This window comes from Amphibalanus amphitrite, unplaced genomic scaffold (assembly GCF_019059575.1).
Source record: "Amphibalanus amphitrite isolate SeventyFive unplaced genomic scaffold, NRLGWU_Aamphi_draft 000101F_arrow, whole genome shotgun sequence".
In the NCBI taxonomy this organism is placed as follows: domain Eukaryota; kingdom Metazoa; phylum Arthropoda; class Thecostraca; order Balanomorpha; family Balanidae; genus Amphibalanus; species Amphibalanus amphitrite.
Window position 1 is genome coordinate 609,615 of NW_024881596.1, and position 21,225 is coordinate 630,839.

Genomic DNA, 21,225 nt, shown 5'->3' on the forward strand with positions numbered 1-21,225 from the left:
TGATCGCCATTGAACAATAAATTACTTGCTGTAACCATGGTAAATTGTCGTAATGTTATGCTTCTGAAGATTTGCGAAACAATCCATGGTCGCTCCAACTCGGCCATTCATTGCGTTTAACGGCAGGCTATGGTTAAGTAAGGCGTCATAATGTGAAACGTAGGCTCCCACGTCCTTCCCACACTGCCCTGGTAAAATTCCCAGACAGTTCCATATAACTTGCTAGCCGAGTGAACGGACCGATGACGTCATTTCACTGTTCCGGTGATGTAACACCCAGAGGCGTTAACAACTTCCAATCACGACGTCAACAGACGGTACCGATAACGCCTGCATGGACAACAGCTATGACGGTCACCAATCAACCCACTTAACTTCACGTTTTCAGGCTTCCAATGAAGCCACCGATCACTTTGACACCGACCTTCAGGCCCAGACCAATCACACAGCTACGGAGCATGTAGTGTCGACGCTCGGTTGGCAATCGATCCGACACACATGTGAGACAACCGACGACAAGTGCCGATGCCTGACGACTACGAAGCCTGCAAGGTTCAAAGTGATACAGCCCACAGGCAAATATCAGCATTCTAAGATCCCGTCTTACGTTTGAAGAAAACCATCGTCAAATTATTTTTTTTCTTGTTTTACTGCTCTTAGCCACAGTCTAAAACGGCATTCGAGCTCCACATTCCGATGAATCTCGAATCCATAGACCTGTCCTCCACCTACGTCATAGCACCGTACGGAGCAGCAAAAACTGCAACATCTGCATACGTCATCTACGTCATTGGGGCACCCATCTCGGTCCGCTCTCAGCTGCTCCGATACAGTCAGTCTGCAGCCGAGTTCGCGCGGCACGGAGGTGACTCAATCGTCCAAAACGGGGCACGGTCGGCGACCGAACTTTCACCCGCGCCGACTCCGAATACCAATCTCGGTCACAGGCCTGCGGGGAGATAACTGGTCGTAGCCGGGACGGCCCTGCCCTATCTGGACCTCGCCGACTACCAGTAAAGCCACTTGGATCCATTTTTAGTACATGGTTGGGCCCGGCTGGAGACTCGCGGTATGTGATTCCAAATGTGGCCATATCCAGAAGAGAGGGCGTGGAGCAGAGACGTGACTTGCAAGCGACAAGAGACTCTCTTAGGTAAGGGCAGAAAAGTATGCAGGTGATGGTGAACAAGTATCCCTTATGCATTGCCATGTAAGTGCCATCCATCACTCTCGTAAAAGGGTAATATAGGCATTTCAGCTCCTCAAGCTGATCATCTAGACAGGAGTATCATCGCCTAACCTTTTCTGAATGATCCCTTGGTGGCCTCTTACTAGTCCGGTCACATAGTGAAAGGCGGGGCTGGCGAGCATGGCCGTCCGTCCAGGGGACTGTCAAAGTTCAGCCACCAAAGGAGCTTGGGTAACTCCATTCCATAACGCACATTCAGGATTTATGACAGGGGCATTCCACGATAGATCGTACCAGGCCCGTCACCCTCATCTCTCAGATTTGAATGAAAATCGGTCCTAGGGGTAATCATAGGCCCCAAAGACGCCTGGCAAAATATCAGACTTCTCAGATCAAAACTTTTTGAGTTATATTGCATTACATTTTTTTAACTTCGGTATGTAACGGTGAGTTTGATGGCCTATAACTCAAGAACGGGTTAAGCAACCAACAAAAAGTAAACAACACTAAGCTTGCGATGAATCAAAAATTAATATTACTATTTAAAAATTCCAAAGAAAAAATTTCCTTGTTGAGCAAAAACCTTAATCTTTTTTCATTTGCCTCTAATGACTTTTGGGACCAAAATTTTTCACATTTTTATTTTTTCAAAATAATCTTCATGTCATTGCAAATCGACATGCAAAAAATTAGAAAGGTGTTCTTTCTATAAGTTCCTCATTTTCCCGCAAACAAAATGGGTTTCGGAGGGGTTGATACGACCCCAGCAAGCCGTTTCGCTTCTAATAGAGCTAGAGCCTCGCGGAAAAAACGAGCGTGTGTGCCTACAAGTCGCAGCGATTGGTAACCGATTTTAAGGTCTCAGGTTAACCGGTAGCGTCTGAGGTCAGGTCACGTGACTGAAGTTACGGGTTCGGTTTTTAGTAAATAACTTCGCAAAAAATGGCCGCAGAGCCGCGATTTTGGCATCATTGTGTTCGCCTAGCTCAGGTGCATCGAATGGTATACTTTTTGCTAGGGTGAGGTCAACTTAAGTAGTTGACCTCGGGTCAAGGTCAGGTCAGAGCCCCTCAGGTCACGAAGCTGGGCAAAGGGTATCATATGGCATATCATTCGATTCGGAAGGTCTTCCGGAGTCCATTGGTGGCTTTCCCGACTCCCTAGCTCCATTTGATCGGGAGTTATTGACGAAAAACTCGTACGACCCTAGTGACGTCATAAATGACGTCACGCAAGGTTAACAATGCAAAAGTAAAGCATTGAACTTTGCAAGGAGTGCATGAAATCACGATACCATGTACTTGGGATAGTTTTATATCATTCTTGGTGCCAAAATAACAGTTTTTATATTTCCCCATTGATTTATAACAGTGATGTCACGTGACCGACCTGACCTCATGTAACCTTGAAAAAATTCCCAGATATACAAGTTGTGAGACCTCTGGAGGACACCATGTATGCGTCCTGTGACTTTCATCTCGGACAGCTATGGTCATTGGCGTCCAAAACAATGTCAGAACCAAACAGCCTTTTTCACCCTCGCGCTTGTATGTATTTGTATTTGTATTTACGATCATGGGCGATCCACACATGGCGTGGCGATGCTTATAGGAAAGAGGGTTGAATGAACCCTCTTTTCACTTTTTTCAGATGACTCAGACTTGAATTGAAATCTCAGTAACCCGTGATGTCACTAGGCAGCTTTACCACGCCATTTGTAAGCTCCCCTCCCGAAATCACTATTCGAAACCGTTATCGTGACGTAAAATAAATACATTTATAGAAAGAACACCTTCCTAATTTTTTGCATACTTCTTAACAATGAGCCAAATATTTTTTTAAAGAAATAAAAATTCAAAAAAATTTGGTCCCAAAGTCCAAAAAATACAAATGAAAGAAAACTCGATATGTCATATATCAAAAATAGCGTATTTTTCGAAATTTCAAAAATACATATTAATCTCTGTTTCATTGCAAGTTCAATTTTATATAACATTTGGCATTTGAATAATCCGTCTTAGAGTTACAGCCCGCCAAACTTAGCGCTGCAAAGCAAGATCCAAAAAATGTTATACACCATAACTCAAAAAATACTTATCTGGTAAGCCTGAAATTGTTACAGGTGGATTCAGAGCCCCTGACTACCCCTGAGTCCAATTCTCGTCAAATTCCGAGAGATGAGGGTGTCAAATTGGAAAAAAGTGGTACGATCTATCGTGGAATGCCCCGACACCAAATTAACGAGACCTTCTGCACATGAATTATGACATCCGATCCCAGAGTCTCGATCTCAAGCTCCTACTTTCTGGGCGCAGTTTTTGGCTTCCGACTTTGGACAGTTTTGACTTATGGATGTTCAACTTCAAACCCCTGATTCGTCTTTCCTCTTGCCTCCTATCTTTTTGAGAATCCAGCTAAACCTGGCCCAATCCGCGGGTGGCCGCCCGCGGCCCGCTCGGCGACACGGAGGCGCCGGCGCCGGTATCTCCTTTGGCGGTATTGTCTGGAGACGAAGCGGGCCGCCGGTGACTCACGGCCGCCGCGTCGCTCTGACGTACTGTGATTGATCGGCACCATTACCATACCACGTCAGACGCCGGCCGTGCAGCAGGACAGCGAGCCCCGTATATGGCCCGGCGGCGGCTGTGCGTGCAGTCTGCTGCTGATCGAACACTCGGTCAGTGCGACTGCTGAGGGGGGGGGGGGTTGACTAGCGGTCAGGGCCGACCAGCAGTGGCACGTGCAGAAGTGGGGGGGGGGGGGCAATGGCCTTGTCCAGTCAGCCGAGCTACAAACGGCTTGATTTTGACGCACGGTCGGCCGCTCGTCCCAGCCTCGAAATCTCTCGCCAATCAATCACAGGGCCGCTGGGCAGACAGTTCTGAAGTCAGTGCTAACTGCTCGACGGACGGCTAGAGCTTCACATGAGTAACGGGCGCCCGAACGACCGGCGTCAATTGTTGCAGCTTTGTCGGCAGAGCAGCGGCAGCGCCTGAAATAAGCAGCACCACTGTGCGGGGCAATACTATGAGAGCAAGCCACACCCCAGTTCTGCGGTTGAGGAGGTGAAGAGGGACGGGACGGGACTCGCCGTTCTGCCCTGTGTGTATGCACAACACGTCCGCGGAGACCGGTCACTGCGCGGCTTCACGGCTATCGTGACCAGTGAACGGTGCGGGCCGTCTCAGCAATCTGTGTCAGTGATTGGGTCGGCTAATGGCGGTATTCATCAGCTCTTTTTATCAGACACTAAGTGCCCCATCGTCGGGCACAACGGGGTCCTCATGCGTGGTCTCGAGGGGCCAGGGAATTCCAAACGTGACTGGACAAAGCTACCGGGAGGTCCGTCCCAATGGTCTGCGGGCTGTTCACTGTCCAGACGTCCGTCCATTTGATTAGGAAAACCCAGTTAGCATAATTAGAAATTAAAAATTACAGCATCAGCCTTCCTGGAATGTGTTGACAGTGTGGGTATAACACGAACGTGAGGCAAACAAGTAGCACGACAGTGAAAAACAGCACCCATTTTCAAAATGAATGTAAATAAACGCAGGAAGGAAATGCTTCCAAGCGCAAACACCGAGCAGTGAGCACAATGGCTCTTTAAGCGACCGATTAACCACAGACGCGAACCCGTGAGCTCACACTGGGTAGTTCCAGGAAAACGGGACAAAGAGCTCTAACACCAGAGGTGGCTGCCTTCAGGACGGACATTTTCCGGCTGGCCAGCGTCCTTAAAAACACGAGTTTGATGTCACAGACGGTATCGCCAGATGTTTGTCATCATCTCATAATCAAAACCGTGACAGGCCTTTGGAAGGTAACTTACTTCATCATCCAGCCCACAGCTATAGTTATGGGCTCTGCTTCAGCACAGTCCAGTAAGCACAATCAGCGCATCAGCCCGAAAATAGGGCAAGTAGCCTATCAGAATTTGCATACGAGAAGCTACTTGAGCTTTGAGAATGAATTTTTGAATCACTCGAGATTGGCCAGTGAGTCACGCAACAACGGATCTAATCAACTACGTGGTCAGCCGATATTGTGTCTCCATAACCCGAACTCAGCATGACAATGCAGTGGTCAACAAACCATACTGATCCAGTCCCGGAACTCCGTGCCGGCTGCTCAGACAGGGCGGGTCACCGCTGACGGACCAAATACGGCAGTCAGTCCGCTGATTCAGGTACAAGAGGTGTGTGTGGGTGTGTCGGTGTCTGATCACACCGACGGTAACACGGGATCATTGGATGATCGGCCCCGACAAACGCGACCGTTTTAGAGGCAGCAGCGGCGTTATCTTTCTGATACGGAGGGGAGGGGTGGACGGGAAAGGTCAGACAAGGGCCCGATACTTGTCAGAGATTTGTTCTCTCGACAGGAAAAACGACCGGTGGACCGGCAAAAAGTGCAGGCACACGCAGACAATGACAAGTTCGCGCTGCAGAACATGCACGCGACAGCATTTCACCTCGTTAGCTAAACGACCCCGTGGAAACTAAAAAAAAGCGTAGAGACAGATGAAGCTCCCCTTCTACGGTCGGTATAATCCCCAGCTCGTGCGGCAGAGGGGTGAGTGAGAGCGGCAGAGTGGAGGAGTGACAGGAGAGAGCGGCTTGTCCGGGGATAATCTTTCTGCCCAGGGTATGAAGCAGGACCCGTCAGATCCCGTCATGACACAGAAGTTCGCTGAGGCGGTCTCCCTGATGAAAAGTGGGTCTCTACGGTCTGCATGCTGGCTGAAATTGATGTGGTGCCTGTGGTGGAACTTTCTTTGCCTTGGCGCATGCAGCAAACCATGAATCACATATGTTTTCCATGCGCTTCTTACCGTAAGAGGATGCTCGTTAGTCGTTATACAGCTATCCAGCGCTAGAAGAATTCAATTTTTATTGGACAGATGCTGCATTGCTGCACGAACTCTCATTGTCAGCAAAAGGATACTGTAACTTTCTATCCAGGCTCTGAGATTCCCGGAAATGCATTAGACGCTCCTATATGGCATCGAAGATATTATGACATCGACCCACACCTACCGAGAGATAACCCATACTCAGAAAAGGTCACCCACGTCTGACGAAAATCATTACGCAAGATCCCAGCGACCAAAACGTCAGACCGAGTCACGGGCTCTGCAAATCACTGCACTCTCAGTACAGCCATCCACAAACAAACAGGGCGCCCCGAGGTGGGGCGCGGCGCCCCCGAACCGGCGCCCTCGCTGTTATCATACGAGCCTGCCAACGGACGGCCGAGACACGGTCTGTTGACACGCTGTGTATCGGGGCACCGTACCGCCCGGTCGCTCCCAGACCGTGACATCAGAAGCGGGAGCCGCCGGCGGCGACGGCGAGCGAGCGGGCGAGGTCAGACGGCGACGACGGCCACCTCTGCATCATCGTCAGCACCATCAGCACCATCAGCGGCAGCCGGAGGCATCGTTAGCGACCCGACGCTCCACATACGCGTGCACAAAAACACGGTCTGAGCGGGCTCGATTAGATCGTCGGCCCGTGCCCGGCCTCGGCTAACGAACTGACCCGGTGACCGCAATAGCAGGGTAACGGCTAACCGGACGGGCAGGTGAGTAAACAACACAATAGACAGAGGGTGGCTGCCGAGGGAGAATGAACATCTCACTGCGCAGGGCGCGTGAGCGCAGCAGAACGTCGATATAACCTCTGGTATTGACTTGTCAAACAAGCCGAACTGAAATACGACGATATGACCTTCCCACTGACAGTGACAGTGACATTCGACAAGATTGATAAGGTGCAGTTTGTCAAGACTCCACGTGGCTCCTTCTCAAACTTTGGGCCATATATATGACCTTCTTTCGATCAATGGAACTCCTATCGAAGCGAACTAGACTCCTAGCGATCAGGTACGCTATGCGCGAAGGCCGAACCACCACGATCGAATGTTTGTCAATGCCACTGCCCGGTAAGCTGCACGACGTAGTTTTCCGTCGGCCGCGCCACCGGAGTGGAGGTGACGCAATGTCCCCCCTCCCCTCCCTCGGGTTCCCACACCGATCGGGTCGGCGTCACCATAAACAACGGGCACGACGCAGCACGGCAGCACGGCCTTGCAGCACGCCGGGCACGGCGGCACGGCGGCGGTGGGACGTGCGGACGCTGTGGTCCGCCGGCTATCTCAAGGAATCGGTTGGGGTAAGGAGGTGACGGCAGGAGAGCCAACGAAAAGGGGAGACTCCTATGGCGCACATGAAGCTAGCACCACTCATGGACAGTATGATGAAACAAACTCATTTCGTTGAGCGATAGCAGTGCGCCCTCTGTCTGAATTGCAACGTTTGAAGTCAAACAGAACGAGACCTGTGATAAATCTCTTGAATTGTACTTGCTGTGTCTTTTAAGCTTTGACCTTAGCATATTTTGTGTCAACTTAACTTTATCGTCAATCTACTGCCATGCCATTTCGATAGTTTATAGCCAACATCGCTACGTCTTCCCAGTAACTGATGGATGGTAAACACAAGTAAACACCCTGCATGCCCCCACCAGCGTCTCTTGCCCGGCCTCCGATCACTGTCAGAGCTCATACAGATTGCAGAATGCAGTGCGCAGCGACGGTCGTGTCCCTTTCTCACCTGTTTGAAGGGTGCTGACATGGTGTTGATCTTCTTCACAGCTCCCGGGTGCAGGATGTTGATCAGTCTGTCAGAGACAAAAGAAAGCGGCGGCGTCAGTATACGTGGAACGAGGAAGGAACAACAGAGGAAGGACTTACAAAAGCGTTATTGTGTACATTAGCGCAAAAACCCCCAATGGAAATTTCAACCATGGGGCAAAAATTATATCGAGCAGCAGTTACATAACATAAACTGCAGAAATAACTGCACCATCCAACGGTTCAAGCCTTTCATGTTAGTGGTACTTCATCACATGTCATTCACATAGTTTTTAAGTTCCCACACAAACATAACGTCTACCGTACATACAGGACACGAGCGCGAACGATACAAAGACAGACACAAGTCGTGCCGGTCCGGTCAAGCTCACACACTCAAAGAGTCAGAGACTCAGAGGTTATACATAGGTTCAGTCGTGATGTGCCCATCACAGTGCAGATGAAACTACTACCCCGGTGGTCACGCTTTATTGATGCTATGAACGCTATGGGTACGACGAATCGTGATCTACCGGGATTGCAAATCAATGCAATAAAGAGTTTAGCCAAATTTTCCAGGAATACTCGGTCAGCTACCTTTCGTGGGAATGACTTGTGTAATAACAAAAGTAAGGTCTTCGTTTGAATTTCAATTTTTTTCTTATTAGAAGAGCGCCATGAGTTCGACAACCAACGACATTTAAAAAGAAAAAAAAATGTTAAAATAAGTAAAAAAAAATGCTAGAAATAAAAATGTTAAAAACATAACTGTCCAGGTATCCAAAGATTGTGGATCTCTTTATAGCCAGTTTCTTACGGGACAACTAAGGCAGATAAAACCTTTTCCATCAAATAACGATCAAAAGTTCAAACCCACTCGGAGCTGAGACAAATACCGATGGAGCGTCCCTCCATCAGTGAGATAGCGGTCCCGGCCCGATGGGTCAGCAGGGTAAACACATTCCTCCCACCCCGGGTCGGGTTGGGGCTACCACCGGCTGAACCCCACCGGCGTTCACCACAGCTGGGGACCCGAGGGGACATCCCAGTGGGGAGCCAGGGGACTGCAGTGGGCACGGGGCCCAACAGGGTCGGCGTGAGGGGGTGGTTCATTGGGGGGGAGGGGGTTGTCATGACACTGATATGGAAAGAAATGGAGCTGGGATAAATGAGCCGTAACATTTGTGGAAGTAGTGAGTGATACAATTTACGGCAAAGAAATATTATCATATATAAAACATTTGAGTTGAGATAATGTTATTGTGTAATAAGCCACGACATTAATCTCGGTAGCTAAAATATAAGAAGACATGTACTTGACATCGCTTACTGAATAACAACTGGCTCCGCAATTTGTTAGTATTCCGCGGTGGTACTACGGTGAAAATGTCATATTGCCATGGAATAATGCATGACGCCAGACGGGACAAGGCCGCATGTGACCAATGTTCTGGAAGGACGCCGTTTTAAATGGAGATGCGGCAATGACGAATGTTCGGCGGTGCGTCTGGGTATAAGTCATCGCCGTTCCCTTAAGAGGTCACCATTGAAATCATCGAAGCATTCAGCGAAACAAATAAATTACATCAAATCTCATTTTCAGTCCCGTTTTTCCCAGTTAGTGTCAGTGCAAATATGGTGCACTATGCAAGTGCACTACTGATGGACAACTTGTTGAACAAATACCAATTCCAGAAACGCAATGTTCGCTATCAGCGAGCCCATGTTCCCAAGGCGGTATGAATGGGCAGTGACGCCAACGGAAGTCCTTCTTCGTCCACTACCATCGCTAAGCACCCACACAACTACACACAGTGCCTGTCACCCGCATTATTTACATCGCCCACCACCCTATCGCATATCGTCTATCGTCTACCATTCCCACCTGCCGCACTTGAAACCCTCCGATAAGGGGCCGAACTGAAGCATTATTCTGATATAACCGTGCCCACGATGTCCCTTCGAAACATACCCGCTATTGGCCCCGCTCTGGTGGCAGCCAAGCATACTCGATTTTAGACACAAATTGGCTATGAAGTCCAGTCTTCTTGACCCAGTAATGCCTAATACTCCCTCAGGCAATGCTGTAAGGGCTACTAAAACGTCTGACTCTCTCTCAGTCGGTACGACAGTGCCTCATCCAAGATGGCAGTATTCATTTTAATCACAACCAGACGAGGGCAGTAGCGGAGACTCCAGCCCCGGAGACGGTTTCCAGCATCGTCAGACGAGTCAGACCACATATCTCAGACGAGGACAGGACAGGGACACGTTCGTAGTCGACAAGCCAGGTGAAGAGACGGCCGACCACATCAGATGGAAGCACCATGGACGAGGAATACCGTGTGTGTAGCCCTCAGTGAGACGAGACGACCTCCCGTATACTGTCCATGGTAGCCCCCAGAGGAGGACAGACGCGTGAGTAGCCTTCCAGACGGTAAGACGGCCTGCCGCATCCACCACCACACCAGCCCCCAGACGAGGACAGACGCGTGAGTAGTCAGTCAGTCGGTGAGCGGACAAGCGCGCCGCGCGCGGGGTGAGCCCAAGGCCACACCGCTCACGGTCGGTCGGACACCCATTGTCGACTCGGCACGTGACATCAAAACACGCCGGCCACGCGGACTCGGTCCGAGGCTGCCGGAGTTAGTCGAGCCTACCCAGTACCCAGTACCCACAATTCACAAAAGTCAGCGCGCTGACGGGCTATTGAGCGATGGCACACTGACGAGTGACGAAAGTACAAGATGAATATAATATATTGTCTGAAGGAAGAATGAGCTTCACTGGCTTGGCATTGACCTGCCTTGGACTGGCAGTGCATTTACGTGGACTGATGTAGACAGAAGACGTGTTGATGCGATGCAATGTGGGATGCTGCTGGAATGCAGGCTGAAAAGGACATTGAATCCTCAATTCTGTCCACACCATACGGCCTTAGTCTGTTCAGCCGACCCTCCCCTTCAGACTCCCTCCTCTCCACTCGCTCTAGCCCGTCTCCGGCCGGCCATCGCCCTTCCATCGGCATCACGCCCTGCCGCGGGCCCGACCGGTCCGGTCACCCTTCCAGCCTTCCAGGCCGGCGCGGCGGCGAGGGTGTTGTTTCAGCTGCACCGTCACTGTCTGCCGCTATCAGCCGGCCGTGGGAGCACCGTCAGACGCCAGACGGCTGGGGTGGCCTCCGGTAACCGGGTGGTGAGGCAGATGGAGACAGTGAACGGCCACCAGAGACGCCGCGACGGGTCGTTTTACCAACATCCAACATCAGGCGGCATGGGACAGCCTCCCGTAACGGGGGTTGTCAATTGTTAAGATATATGAAGACGGTTATTGATGGCACAAAAAAGACCATTTGGCGAGTCTCTTACATGACCTTGTCCGACATCAGCTGACAGATTGCTTACAGACAGCCTCCGGCACCTGCAGGTAGCAAGACGAATTGAGACAGTCATCGACCACCAGGCACCTAACAGGTCTTCCTCGCCTCGCCCAAACTGGGTCTAGACAAACACTGATATGTTTTTATCTTAGTTTAGGAGATCTGCAATTCAGCGTCTTTGCCGGTGCACTGCTGGCTGTTTCTTGCTATTGCCTCTACACAGAGTGGCGTAAACAGGAAAACAAAGCATGTGGGGTACTACAGAACCTCAATGTTCGCACAGATGGCCTCGCAATGAGCGCTGACTCAGGTCTCAGTGGCATTTTGTTGGTAAAGAAGAGGTCACAGAGTACAATGCCTACTTCTGGCATTCATATATACTGCACCTGCAGCTGTGCTGTGCGACCATGAGAGAGTCGACATTCCATTCGTGTCCTTCAGTAAACCATTCGTTTCTCCCCAAAGCTGCGATAACCATTGCTAGTTCCCGTCACATTCTCGGCATTTTCCTCGCTTTTTCTCGATCGATATTTCCCTTGACCTCTTTCGACATGAGTCAACCTCTGGTCTTTGTTCTTCAGGTCTCTCTCGGCTCCGTGGACCGACCGACCCAGTTATCTATCTCCCCCACTTCCGTCGAGATTTCCCTCTGTCTCACACATCCTCTTACGAATCATAGACCAGCATTTCTGCTTGACAGCGAACGAAACGTCCCAAACACCCTTCCATTTTAACCGGCGATGCTTCGTGCCCAGTCGTAGCGGAAGACAACACAGTCCCTTCCCCTCGGTCTGACCGGCACCTGAAGCGCGGCACATCTCGGCCGGGATAATCCCGCGCTCTGCCCCGCGCCCTCGGACTGTGCCGCTCCTCTACCCATTGTGCCGCTCCCCTCTGCCTGCCCTCCCTCTACCCTTCAGTGACTGCTCTGCCGGCGCTCTCCTCTCCTCTACCAGTGCACTCCTCCCCTCTGCCAGTGCGCTCCTCCGCTCTGCCGGACGGCCGCGTCGGCCCAGAACCGGTATACGCGACTGGCCTGTGGCGCACTCGCCAGGCACAAGGTCTGGCTGGACCCACGCGGAACTGACTCAAAGCCTGTCTGGTGCGGTAGGTTCTGAGTTGCCCCGGCTCTGCGGAGTGGATATAGGACGAGCTGAACGCTGCCGCAAATTACCGCCAGCCGAGGCCGTGAGACTGCGTCGCCGTTGATTGCAACTTGCCGTCTGCTCCGCCGGACACTTCCATTGGATGCCAATTGTTGAAACTGCAAATCACTGGCTGACCCCTGCATGGTCTTTGTTGGCTGTGTGGGTGTGAGAAGCTGGGTCACTGCTTCTGCTCGCTGTCTGTCGCCTGGCTGATTGAACCCACGCACGAGGTCGGGGCCGCGCCGGGCAGGGCCGGGACGGAACGGGACGGCGTGGCTCGGTGTCAGGCAGGTTCCGGGCCCGTCTCGCCGACTTTTTGCTCCCACCGGCGTCGGGTTAGCCGAGTCCGTGGGCTAGAGAGTCCCAGAGGCGGCGACAGAAGGGCCAAAGACCGACTCAGGCACGCGTCCCCGCCGAGTCCGCGGACCGACGCCCAGACGCGCTCTGCAGCGAGCTGAAAACGCCCTGAGGGAGCCTCTAGCACACCGCAGTCGTCCTGCATATTCATCAGGACAAGTTTAATAAGGTACTTCTAAATAATGAAGGAAAACGTATGCAGGTTGCACGAAATCCATTACAGCTGTGTGTAAAAACAAGACAAATCGCTTTACCGGAAATACTCGTTTCTGCAAAGGGTCAAATCCGGGCCGAACGGGCGAGTAATTCCATCATTTTTATCCGATCAATTAGAGAGAGATGCGTCACCCATCTGGTTTTCTCGGAGTTTCATCGGCCAGCGGAGCGGATCGAGACGAACCGGTACAAACCGGATACGGATCTCAGCAGGGCAACTCAGTATCCATCGGTTAGGGGGTGTTTTGTAGCTCGCCCGACGTCAAACGTACCCAGGGAACCGACAGATGAGGGGCATCAGATACACCAGGATGGATGACGTCATCGGAACATGTGGTTGGTAAACAAGGAGCTCCGTAGCCGACAAATACCAACAGTACCACCTGAACACCCGAACTCTCTGACAATGTAGTCCCACTCCCCAGTTCTCTACATAGGCGCAAAATGACCTCGCAGTCGACGCGCACCTAACCCCCAACAAACAAACGAACAACCCAGTTATCTACAAGCAATGGCGACGATAGAAGTCCCCGTCCCCGTCCCAGCCCTCGTCCCTGTCCCCGCTCGTCGCCGCCACTCGGCCCACTCTCCTACGGAATTCGTGGCCGGTATGCAGCCGGTCCGCTCCGCCGCTCAGATGGTCCGGTGCGGGCCGATGCGCTCAGCCGCGAGGAGGCGAGATGGGCGCCCGCCATTAGGTATGCACCGCCCGCCCCACCGGGACCGGTATACGGTGAAACGGGCCGGCGTGAAACGGCTGACACCGGATGATGGATGGCCCAGGCTATGGACTCCGTTTTGATGACTGGAGATTGTTTGGATTTTGGTGTGCTGGGGATGTTTTAAAACCACGAAATGCTGATTCAAATGTTGTGATGTATGTTCCTAACAACAAAATTGTACTGGAGTGAATAACTGAAGACAATGAATGCCTTGTACGGTTACCTTGAGGTCACATTGACAGGAAAGTATAGCGGGATTGGCGATCAACAGACAACGACCATGACAGGTTCAAAAAAGCGGCGACGCCCATCCGAATAAGCCGATAATCGTTCAGATGTTCCAGTAAAAAGGCCGGCATCGATATTGCACCGACCAATCCTGTAGCCTATCAAGGTGACCAATGCAAGGCCGAACAGTTGAGTTTGAAACAGACGCAATGGTTGCCAACTCCACTGTCAGTGTAAGTAATGGAATATGGATCGCGGACTGTCGCCTGGTATCAGCCAATATCGCGGCGTCTCTCTGATCATTCAAAAGCTCCGTTTGACCACTTCTCGATATCATCGCCTGTCCATCGTCGTCATGCGTGAGATGGTCTTCCGTTCCTGGGACTGAGCTCAATCCGCACGTCGCATTGATAGTCAATCGACTAACGGGAGTTTTAATCCGGACTACGTCCGGCCTGCTACAGAATCACTCTTCTAGTAGCCAGAAATACTCGATAAACTCGCCCACCCGGAAACACCAGAGTTCATAAACTCCCCGGACCGGAGACACTGGAGTTTACAACTCCCCGGACCGCGGAGACACCGGAATTCACAAACTCCCCAGACCCGAGACGACACTTCTTACCTGCATAAACTCGTCGAGTCTGAATTTAATTCCCGGTTCTACAAGACTTCAAACGACTAACCATCGAGCCATATTAGCCTGATCGGGCCGTCCCAACCGCCTCTGGCAACTTTGCGGTGGAGCGCTCGTCGTTTCGTTCGGCGAGATCGGGCTCAGTCTCGCCACAGTGACATCCCGAGCTGATAGCGTGTGTGACAAAGCTGCTGGACGCGGCACGGAGACCGCAACGGTCGATGGCGTCACAGACCACAGGCATTAGTGACGTCACGGGATTTTGGAGACGGCGACACGCGGTCAGCGGCGAATCGGCGGCGATTGTCCGTCCGCTGCGGCTGATTCAGAGAGTCGGTAACAGAGTGGCGCACTGAGACCACCGCGGCACCTCGGACGTATTGCGACACAACTGGTGACGCGGCGTGTTCTCTGATGACTCCGACAACCAAAGAACAGTAGTTTGATGACGTCACAGCGGATATGTGACCTCAATAAGGCCGCAGGTGGAGCAGCGCAGCTGTCCTCAGATAAAAAAACAGCTCGTCATATATCCCCAGTCTGAGTAAGAAGTGAACAGTTACTGGGAATAGCCTAGCATCTGTCTAAAGAAACCAAGATAAACTGTCACTATCACGTCACTCTATTGGGCGTGTTTGCCACCCTCAACGCTTTTGTTTGTAACCTTGCACGGTCCACATCTCGGGATGTCCGTTTTCTGCACGCTTCATCAATGCTCTCCACCGTCCTCGTCCTGTCGGCACCGCCCGGCGCGGCGCGAGGAGAATAAATCGACGCCGTGACGCGACGAGAACGACGGCGGGGTGGTACGCACTAGTGGTGTCAATTACGGAAAATCAGAATACCGATGCCAAACCAAATACCAACCAAAACCGTGGAGAAATACCGAAACCAAACCAATTTGGGAATATGAGGGAAATACCAACTTTTTACCGATTTCCTAGCCTCTTATACATTAGTGAGGGTTCATGATACCAACAAAATACCAAACACATTACGATTGAAATACCAAATACCAAGTTGGTATCGGTTTGGTATCGGTATACCAAAAAGTTGATATCCGATTGACATCTCTAGTACGCACACTGAGGTGGCACGCGCCCACAGAGCGTAGAGCGTGCTGTTCAGCAATACTCTGCACGCTGCGCGCAGAGGGGATGGTATGCACTTGCAGGCGTTACTGTGATGGAGGAGGCGTGTCTCGGCTTGTTGGCGGTTATAAGTCGCAGGGTGATACTTTGGGATGCTTCTGGGGGAGGCGCACAGGGCACGAGATGCAATGGTAATGGAAAACACAGAATGGGCGTTCACGACCCGGCATTAGACCGAGGAAATACGGTGAAGTCGTCAAACTTATTCTCTCCCACCCTACCGACCCACATTCAGGACACAAAGCCGAGGTGTACGATTATGTTTTACTACAAACTCCTCTGCTGCACGGGGGTTATAATAGTGTCTATTGTTCAGGGCTGGTTGCAGTACTCACTTGCAGAGGACGGTGCCGTTCTTGAGCACGGCGCCGAAGTCGTGCTGGTCCCGCAGACCCTCGTCGGGACTGGGGTAATCGACGGGCTCATCCAGCACCCTTTCCACCCAGTCGACCGCCTCGCGCGCCCGGTCCAGACTGAACTTGGCCTGAGACTGTGCAGCACAGGGGAGGGCACGGTGGGTCAGAACATGGTTATAGACACAGATACGGATGAGTTTATGCATGATGAATTCGTAGAAAATCAGGCAATGTATATTGGTTGCATGAGAAGGTTTTGTGAGCGCATTCGGCTTGTCGGGAGCGGTGCGGGCAAGGTCCAAATAACTTGACCCCGATCATATTTTCTTCTTCTATCATCTAATTCTCTAGCTCATCTAACTCAACGAACTTCTTTTCCTCTGACCTGCGCAACAACACCGCACATAGCCATTAGCCACTGACCACAGAGAGACCCATTACCATAAACTGGCCCAACTTCCCACCCGGTCACCGCAAGACGGTCCCCAACGCACCCGGCCCGAGCCACACAGACTTCAGCCGTCGTGATGATGGTGACCTTGAGAAGCCGTAGTTGCAGGATGCAGCTCCCCAGCCGACCGAGGACCCTGGTTCCTTTAGGGAGGAGCTGGCCGGATATAAGTCGAAGGATGCAGTCTTTTTGGCACGGGACAGGTGAAGGAGATAGGCGAGTGACATCATAACTTAGAGAAATGCAGTTGTGTACTGCAGAGATGATAAGGTCCAGCATCCTTCGTGGTTTATAATGTGAGTCCCGATTAGCGAAGGGGAGAGACGATTCGTAGAGAAATGAACCTTAATTTGGGGATCAATTATTTATTTGGGAACATGGCTTTTCATTTTTTGTGTAACAGCTCATCATCCATTCCCTTGTCACCCCTCTTCTCTAATCCGCCGCAGCAGCTAACCCTTTGCTTTTCAATGCTTACGAGCTCCACCGTGCTTCTCGTTTTCACCTTTGTTCCTGAAGTCACACGCGAGCTCTACCTCCCTATCCTGCATCCAACAACGCAGCTTCAGCATTTCCCGGCCATCCGACCACCCATCCCCAGCCTCTTGAACCTGCACCCGCCCTTGCAGCCTCCCCGACCTCCCGACCCTGCCTCCGCCCCTGCGACGCCAGCGCCGCGGCGGGGCTCACCTGGCTCGGTATGCGGGCCATTGTCTGCGGCGTGCCGTGTCGGCAGGCCGGCCTGACACCTGACACGTGACACGTGACACGGCGTCCTTCCGGCTCGCCGGCACCTACTGACACCGTCCCCGGCGGCTCAGGGGAGGGACACACCGGCCTCCGCCGCCCCTGACGCTTTCCATTTAAGATTTAGAAGAGCATTGCAGAGCTATGCATTTGCATCGTAATTGGAGCGTGTAGCGAAAACATTGGTAAGGAAAATGTACTCCTGAACTCTGAGCTCGTAAACCCTGAGCAGTTTTATAAATGTCAACAGTAATCTCTTAATAAACTATGTAAACACACAGTCAGGTAGCTTCGCTACCCCGATGCACCCCTTCTGATGGCGAAGACATGGTGGTGGGCGGTGGCGGTGCTACACTTTCACCAGCGCTCAGGCAGCGCGGCGAGGGGCAGTTAGGCAGTTAGGCAGGGAAGTAGGCGAGACGTGCCCAGTACCCGTCCGATTGCGCCCGCCTCAGAAGTGGGCCAATGTTGCCATGCGGGACCACGCTCAGCTGATAGACTGAATTCCAGCCACCTCGGCCAGCGCGGCGCCCATGAGGCGCCCGGGGGGGGGGGGGGGGAAGACGGTGGTCAGAGGTGCCGGGTATAGGGTTGGGTCTAGGCAGGGTGGACCGGGAAAGGGCCGGGTAGACACGGATATGGTCACTGGCAGTGGACCGGAACAGGGTTAGGATTATGGAGCGAGAGTCACAATAGACAGTAAAGGGGCGATTGGTGCAGCCAGTCGCTCATCTGGGACGGTCCGACCAGTAAACGTCAACCACTGAACCAGACAGGCATCAGACCGCAGCACACGATGAAGACAGCGAGCCGTTGCCAAATTGGGCGCTTGAGTCAGACTTGTGGAGAACATCAGTGATCAGAGTAACTTTACACTGGGCAGGGTATGCCATTGTACCATTATTTAAATATTTCATTCAACATATGTAACGATTAACGAAGCTCTAGCACGATCGCTTAATGAGAAGAAATTAGGCCAGTTCCACTTAACTAAATCAATGTCAAATGCGTTGACCACCTAGAATTTACGAATTGTATCGGTTTTGTGACAGGGTGTGAAATTATTTTCCCGTAGCTCTTCCATCTCTTCTCTAGGTATGCTTCACAGCATTTTGGACAGGTAAGGTCACACAACACAACAAACAAAAAATAATAAAGCACCTTTTACCATCTAGTTATAGGCCTCAGTATACCGGTGTTCTGCCTTCGGGTGACCTTTCAAGCTGATCATCCAAAGAACGAATCGTGCACCATTCTGCACCCTGCATAGGTAGGCATACCAGTTAATGCACATTGCATGTTCATTGTCACAGAATTCTCGCCTGGATGAAGCCACTGTTTGAGCTCCAACAATAGAACGACTGCACCCGACGTAAACAGGCGATTACTCCGTTCCAACAAAAATTTGACAAGGACGACGAAGTAGCTCGCCCGTAGATCTTAGCTGATACAAAGACAATACTGTGAGGAATTACAGTAGTGCGAGCACGATGCAGTGCACAGCTTCTGCATCTCATCAACACCCCATATTTCATCGGTTTTGCTGATGAAACGTTTATCAGTTTCATCAGTGCTGCCCACTAGGGCAGCTACCCGTGACCTCCCCTCCCCCCCTCTTCTCCAAATAGAGCCACGCCCACGTCCATGACCACCCAAGGAAAGAAGAGAGAGAGAGAGAGAGAGAGAGAGAGAGAGAGAGAGAGAGAGAGAGAGAGAGAGAGAGAGAGAGAGAGAGAGAGAGAGAAAGAGAGAGAAGAGAGAGAAGAGAGAGAGAGAAGAGAGAGAGAGAGAGAGAGAGAGAGAGAGAGAGAGAGAGAGAGAGAGAGAGAGAGAGAGAGAGAGAGAGAGAGAGAGAGAGAGAGAGAGAGAGAGAGAGAGAGAGAGAGAGAGAGAGAGAGAGAGAGAGAGAGAGAGAGAGAGAGAGAGAGAGAGAGAGAGAGAGAGACGGTGCTTTATTTCGCCTCACATCTCCACTCTTGATATGAAAGCATGGCAAGCAAAGTTCATTCGGTTTCACCGTTCTCACAAAGACCTTTCAACTTTAGCTGCCCGCCTTTCACATTACCGTAGGCCATATTTCATTCTGAAATTCCGGAGTATGAATCACAAACGGTCAAATCCCGATGACCTATCCAGTCATCGAAATGTCAAATGGAAATCCAATCAGCGTAACTCACGCCCCTGCAGAGTTCAGCGGTGGCATGTCATTCGTCATTAATTTGTATCTGGAATCTGTTCAGCACACATCTTGTTATAAGCTACACGGACAAAGTGCATGCATTGGCATTGCAATGGCGTGCAATATGGCCGTGTTGGACGATCAATCACTCGGTAGGTGACGATATGTCGACTCGAGACCGTCACTGCTGCAGGGGTCCCTGCCCAGACCAGGCACACATATGGCGTGGTGAGAAGGATGTGATATGGACACAAGAATCGCGTGATTCATCGCCAAACAATGTGCTGTACAAATACGGTGGTGTTTGAGTAGGCATTGCACCTTTAGGCTTGGAGATACGCTGTGGCAGGAAAGTAACCAGCTGTGTGTACTGAGTGGGTATATGCAATTTTATTACTATTTCCTATATCAAAAGCAAAAAGCGGTCCGACCGTCAGATCATGGCAAAAGCTTTGGTAAGTGAACAGACGTTTTGACGTTTGACTGAATGATGTCGGAGCAGCAGTGAACAAAGATATAAGCTGTGCAACATTGTTAAGAACAACGAAAATGAAACTTCTTTATTCTCGAAAGGACAACAGACTATTACACAAATGCATAACTGGAAAGCATGCCCGCTTTCCTTCTATTTCTTCCATTGCAGTTAACCTTGCTATTGACATTGTGTTTCACAGCTGATTGAGGGATCGACGGATCCCAACATCGAAACACTCCTTAGTTCTTACGTAAAACACACGGAAGTCAGCGTAGAGCTCTCTAGATTAGCACTAGAAGGAAAGCGGACGCTCAGGCCGATATGTTCAGGAAGTCTGCATATTCACTGTGTCGTGAACAAACACCACGTCATCGGCTTATCCACCGGCGTAACACCGCCGGTGTTGGAGAGAAGCGTGCCCCGCTTGGAGGTAGCATGCATGGGACCGGTAGGTATAGGCACACACTTGGTAGCTTAAAAACGAAGAACCAGATGATGTTGCATCGATACTTTTACTCATGATGCCAAAAAGTCCAGCGGGTAAAAGGATGTTTGTCTTATAAAACAGAAACCACCCACAGATAAAACCTTTTTAGCTAAGCGAGTAGCAGAAGAGGCAGCGTTGAAATCCCGTCGAGTGCTTAACATAAAACGTACGCACGTAACCCATTTAGAACACACGATTGATTCGTGCAACAACAACAATCACGTAGCAAGGTCATTTTATCCTGGCGTCGCGTAGTGCTCCGTCACTGCACTCAGCCAAACCGGCATGAACAGGCAGCAGCAGATGGGAGATAGGAGACCGGTCGCTGGCTCAGCTGACTACCCCTTCGTCCAGCGGAGTGCACAGCGAGCACCTTTCACTGTGCACGTGTGACGTGATCCCAACTTACCTTCATCTGACACTCGCGGCTGAGGCCGTAGGAAGGGCCGTGAAACGCCATGGCGAGTCTCTCACAAGAGTCAGAGAGCCTGTGTCCTCCTCTGGAGTTCCTGCGTGCACCGCCACCCGCCCGGGATTCGACCGACACCACCCTCCCTGAGGTCACTCGCTTGCTGACTGCGCGGCGCTTACCAGGAAAGCGACTGCCGAGCCGGCGGCCAACCATATACGGCAGAACAGCAAGTCTGGCCAATGAGAGACGCCGTCACAGGCGGGGGCCAATGGGAGCGCCCGATACAGCCGCGGCTTCCGACGGGTAGAGGCGAGCGCAAGGCGAGGTGGTCGAGGTCGAGGTAGCTGATGGGACGTGAGGGGACCCTTCGGTGGGATAACAGCACCTGTCAGCGGCGGAAGAGGGGGCGAACGGGTCAGGAGGCCAATCGCGGCTAAAAGACTGCACTGTCCTCATAT

At 51.5% G+C, this 21,225-nt stretch overlaps 1 protein-coding gene across 1 annotated transcript in view; it reads right to left on the reverse strand.

The window, feature by feature from the left end:
* The window catches only part of LOC122380567 (transgelin-3-like), a 29,424-nt gene extending 8,459 nt beyond the window's left edge, over window positions 1-20,965 (reverse strand). Inside the window, exons 1-3 of the mRNA XM_043363824.1 lie at window positions 20,765-20,965; window positions 15,996-16,150; window positions 7,803-7,869 (exon numbers count right to left, since the gene is read on the reverse strand). Of these exons, the coding sequence (XP_043219759.1) occupies window positions 7,803-7,869; window positions 15,996-16,150; window positions 20,765-20,815 (273 nt within the window). The 5' untranslated portion in view covers window positions 20,816-20,965. The remainder of the gene's footprint in view (window positions 1-7,802; window positions 7,870-15,995; window positions 16,151-20,764) is intronic.
* Between the last annotated feature and the right edge of the window lie 260 nt (window positions 20,966-21,225).